The following is a 1385-nucleotide window of genomic DNA, read 5'->3' as shown; positions in this document are numbered from 1 at the left end:
CCCCCCAGCTCGGGATGGACCCATTCCCTGCTCACCAGCACCCGAGGAGCCCAAAGCCCATCACTGCAAGATTTATGACTCCTCTGACCTTGTCAAAATTGCTGAGTCAGATGGTGAAAGGCTTTTTTTTTTTTTGGTCTGCTGCATTCCCTGAGTTTTAAAAAAACAAAACACCCAAACCTGTGGGTTCCTGGAGCCTGGAAAGTTTTCCAGGTGCTCCCGTTTCCTCCTCCCGCAGGAAAGGTGGGATATTCCCAGCTTCCCCAGGGCAGAGGGGCTGCAGTCTTGGCCGAGCCCCCCCGAGCCCCCCGGGGTGGGCAGCAGGGGGGTGGGGGGAGGCAGCAGGAGGTTTTGGGGGTGTGAACCCTTTTTTTGGGGCGCTCGGTGCGAACCCTTTTTTTGGGGTGCTCGGTGCAAACTGGCACTCCCTGTGCAAGGGGGAGGGGGTTTCCCCCAGTGTTGCCCCTCCAGGGACATCCTTGGACCCTGGCAGTGCTGGGGTGGGGGGTGACATCACAGCCTGGCTGGTCTTTGGACCTTGTTCCATCCTGTCCTTTAAGGTTCCAAGTGCAGGGAGGGGGACAATCCTCCCTCCCCGAGGCTGGCCTGGACCCTCCCCAGCAGTGAGGCTGGGCCTGGGGCAGGGCTGGGCTTGGGGGGGGGGTGTTATCAGGGCTGTCCCAGCCCCAGGAGCAGCCTCTGTGCCCCCCCTGGGGCAGCACGATTACGGGGGGGCTGTGCCTCCCTGTGCCGCGCCGATAGCGCCGCTGGAGGTGGGACACGTCCTGGTGGAACAGGGGTACCAAGGAGGGGGGGGGTGTTCCCTGGGGAGCCATCGCTCATCCCAGGGCAGGGACCCCCCCCCTGGGAGCACCCCTGGCCTCCAGCATCCCCCCTACTCTGTTGCAGGGGAGCAGGACCATGGCTGAGAAGAGCTACCCGGGCCCAGGGGGCATCACGCCGCTGCAGCAGATGCTGGCCTCGGGGACAGGGGCCATCCTCACCTCACTCTTCGGTGAGGATCAGGGGACAGGGGGGAGCTGGGGGGCCTGGGGGCTGGCACAGCATGACTAGAGGAGGGGGTCGTTGCAGTGACGCCCCTGGACGTGGTGAAGATCCGGCTGCAGGCTCAGAGGACCCCCTTCTCCAAAGGTAACCCTGCTGGGGCAGGGTGGGGGGGTCTCCAGCCCGTGGGGATGTCTGGGTTGGTGGAGCTGGTGACGGGGATTTCTTGGCTCCAGAACGTGGGGCCATCACAAGGTGGTAGGTTACTCTGGGCCCCTCATCCTGACAGGCTCGGGGGGCCCCGCTGGGGGAGCTGGGCTGATGCTCAGCTCTGTCCTTCCCCCTCAGAGCCCCTGTGCTGCTGCCAAGCGGGGTCAGCA

General features: G+C 64.4%; 1 protein-coding gene across 1 annotated transcript in view; it reads left to right on the top strand.

The window, feature by feature from the left end:
• The first annotated feature begins 921 nt into the window (after positions 1 to 921).
• LOC104398078 (solute carrier family 25 member 39-like) overlaps positions 922 to 1385 on the top strand; it is a 2606-nt gene continuing 2142 nt past the window's right edge. The window contains exons 1-2 of the mRNA XM_010008125.1: positions 922 to 1015; positions 1093 to 1152. Of these exons, the coding sequence (XP_010006427.1) occupies positions 922 to 1015; positions 1093 to 1152 (154 nt within the window). The remainder of the gene's footprint in view (positions 1016 to 1092; positions 1153 to 1385) is intronic.

Source organism: Chaetura pelagica, unplaced genomic scaffold (assembly GCF_000747805.2).
Source record: "Chaetura pelagica isolate M959 unplaced genomic scaffold, ChaPel_1.0 scaffold520, whole genome shotgun sequence".
NCBI classification, from domain to species: domain Eukaryota; kingdom Metazoa; phylum Chordata; class Aves; order Apodiformes; family Apodidae; genus Chaetura; species Chaetura pelagica.
Note: the sequence above shows the minus strand (reverse complement) of the source record. Positions and strands in the feature narration are given on the sequence as shown.